Genomic DNA, 3447 nt, shown 5'->3' on the forward strand with positions numbered 1-3447 from the left:
TGACCGGCAAACGTTGTTTTGCCATATATGTTATTAACCCGCGATTAAGGGAGGGCGGGATTAAGGAATCCCGCCCTCCTTTTATAACTTAGCGGTATGAATAATAGATGTTGGCCTATTCTCAGATCTACCCGATATGCACACAAAATTTCATAAAAATCGGTCCAACCGTTTCGGAGGAGTATTTTAACTAACACTGTGACACGAGAATTCTATATATAAGATATGACTAGAGACTGTAAATATAATTTGTATATTTACAAACCGTGTAAACATGGATATGTTATACAGTATGTAAAGGTATTTGAGTATGAAAGATATTGATAGGTAAGAGAATAATGAAACGAATAAAACTTTCTAGAAAATAACTTACGTACGTACGTAATCAGGGTCAAAGCTTATTTTTTTTTATGTCAAGAGGAATCTATAATATTTATTAGAGAACAATTATTTAATGAGTTTCTGCGCAGATGTTTGTTATATATATAGCTCTAATGTTAATTAAACATCAATGATAACATAATATAATTATATTTAATATTAATTTAAAAATACATCATAATTCAATAATATTTATTCACCGCACAGATAAGATGGAAATAATGTTGTAGCTTTTTTCTAGAATTATGGTGTTATATTGAAAAAAAATATGCACTAACATAAGTAAAAAGTTATGGCACTAATCTGTAACATTTAAAAAGCTACTTGTTATGAAATTTCAAAACAGTTTATCGAAATAAATTCAAATTGAATATTGTCAAATAAAATGATATATTTTTCTTTTATGTCTATTACTCAAATAATGGTTCACCAGCAATGATTGAACTCTCAATGCCGCACTGGTCTTCGCCACGTAGGATTTTGAAGAAACCATTATCTCCCCAATCAGAGTTCCAAGAGTTTGCAATTAGCCAATATTTGTTTCCATTTTCGACTCCCCAGCCCATAATTTTAATCGCGTGGCCACCGAGAGCATCACCTATTGTATGCTTGTATACACCACTTTTATATGAGAGTAAATCTGCGTACACGGTGAATGCACCCTCCACTGGTCCATTTTTAAATATTTCAGCTCTAATATGGTCCTCACCACCTCTAATGGAATATACATGTTTTCCGTATTTTTTATCTTTTTTGTAAGGTGTGGCATAACCATTTTCACATGTTCTGTAACATTTGGGAGTCTTTGTGTCACCGCTGCAGGGCATTCTATTACCTGGAACGTGATGCTCGCAAGGTGCTATTTCGTATGGTCTGCAACCTTGAGAGGAGTTATAGTTTCCTCCGGAAACGATACCAAAATGTTTCCAATACTCCCAAGCTAATGTCGGTATACCTCCGTTACAACCGAGACCACAAATAGGACAGCAGCTAAGTAAATCTTCTGCGGAGAAGTGAAAATGCTTTGTACCATTAGAATAAATACAGTACCGATCAGTCATTGCTTCCACTGCTCCAAATGCCCAGCAACTGCCACAAGAACCTTGATCTCTTATTTCGTTTAACGTTGGACAATTTGGCCATTTGTCTCTGGGGTCGAAGTTTTCGGGCAGATCAGCTATGAAATCTGCGTCATATTGCACATTTTCTAACTTCTCAATGAATGTGTCTTCAAGCGCACCCATTTGTTTCTTTATTATGGATAATGGCATCGAAGTAGGAAAATTCCTACCAGCTTTCCATGAGGTTTGTTTCGAATTAATAACATTAATAAAAGAATCGGAAAGCGGATGAAGTTTCTGTAATTCTTCCGATGAAACTGCCACAGTTAGTAGTAGCACGAAACACGAAACACGTAGTGTAATCATGTTTGTATTTATATTTTTACTAGTTGTAACGAGTATCGAGCGCACAATTAGAGCGGTGCGCGTCGACTGAGTGGAAGTGGGTGCTGCTCATACGCCGCGTAATTGCGTTCTACACAAGGGGCGGGACAGCGCTTGACCGCGTGTGTCGAAGGTTAATAACGTACATATCGAGAACAAAGAAATTCAACAGAAGATGTCGATAATTAACGTGACTTTACACCGATCTCTATGTACATACTGATAATATATTTTGTTTTGTCAAGTGTTTAGATATTTTGACGTAATGATGTTTTTATGCCAAATATTTACATATTCTGCCATTTGTTAATTGGTACTTAAATTTTCACAAATAATAATAATAATAATAAGCAAATGACTTATTAGTTACGTCTTAAAAAACTAAAATAAAATTACTTTTGATATTATAACATTTATTATTTTAAGAATAAGTACTAAATTATGTGTGTACTTTTTTTATACAAGTAGCATTACGTACAAATAAAAAAAGTACATATAGTTATAATAAAAATTTGCATTCGAACTGTATATATAGCGCAAGCGGCAGTAGTTAAAGTTTTAAAAACATACCTCGTTATGAAAGAATCATTAATTTGTATCTCCGTATAATGAGGACGGGTCTTGGGGTAAAAAAAATCGAATTAAAAATTGTTCGTACAGGAAAGTGCAGATAAAATTTTATTAAAAAAACTGACTTCATTTTTGTATTTATTTGTTTTTATTGCTACATATTCATCGGTATATTTGGTCTTGATTTTTATTCATTTCTGTAAATAAATCATTTTAGAAATGTGCTTATAATTAATTATTGTAAATTACATTAATAGCCCACAGATTTATTTAATTATCCTTCATTTACTTATTAATCATGATAATTAGAATGCAAAATACACATATAAATATAAATATAGGTACCTATATGTATTTTAGTAATTTAGTCCTATGTACTATTAATATATACTGCTATTCATTATATTATATACGCTGTTTGACTTATAACTGCGTTCCTTTCAAATAATTCATGAAACAAAATTATTAACCCTTTTTTAAATTTTACTTTGTTTTAATATACGTACTACTCTGGCAACGTACTTCTGCATAACCGTCCAACACTATTTTTCGTAGCCCTAAAAACGTGGATAAAATGAAATATTAATACTAACTGCCGTATATAATTAAAGAATACATGGAAACGATTTCTTTACGTCGTCGAATGTTTTTTATTGTAAATTATAACCGTGCTTACGTGCTCACGAAAGGTATCATGCGAAACGAGTCTCTCAAAGTAGCTCTTCTATTTAAACAAAGTCAAATTTAAAAACGCGTTGGGATTTTTTTTCACGTGACACGGTATCTATTGTAGTATTACTCCCTATTTGAAGTGAGAATTGTGGAGGTAAATTTTTCTCTCCACTCGTCCCAAGCTCATGCTGGCCGCATTGTGCTGGGCTCCCTGCAGTTTCTGAGGGGCTGCACGTTGCGATACGACGGCGGAAGACATGCTGACCTTACGGTTACGGTACCTGGCCTCCAGTGATGATGGGGGTACTTATATCCTTCCTGCAGACGGCGGTGAGATTGACTGGTACTGATCCAGCCTCCCTTCCGACAGGACCGAGAG

General features: G+C 34.1%; 1 protein-coding gene across 1 annotated transcript; it reads right to left on the reverse strand.

Moving 5' to 3' along the window:
- Positions 1–515: 515 nt before the first annotated feature.
- LOC123657361 (cathepsin B) lies at positions 516–1887 on the reverse strand. Its single transcript, XM_045592920.1, has one exon. It carries the CDS (start codon positions 1806–1808, stop codon positions 792–794), a length of 1017 nt encoding a protein of 338 aa, XP_045448876.1. The 5' UTR covers positions 1809–1887; the 3' UTR covers positions 516–791.
- Positions 1888–3447: the final 1560 nt, after the last annotated feature.

The sequence above is a fragment of the Melitaea cinxia genome, chromosome 10 (assembly GCF_905220565.1).
Source record: "Melitaea cinxia chromosome 10, ilMelCinx1.1, whole genome shotgun sequence".
Lineage (NCBI taxonomy): Eukaryota > Metazoa > Arthropoda > Insecta > Lepidoptera > Nymphalidae > Melitaea > Melitaea cinxia.

What these genes read in the sequence shown, in the direction of transcription:
- LOC123657361 (XM_045592920.1), bottom strand. Translation starts at nt 1,808, where the DNA reads ATGATTACACTACGTGTTTCGTGTTTCGTGCTACTACTAACTGTGGCA.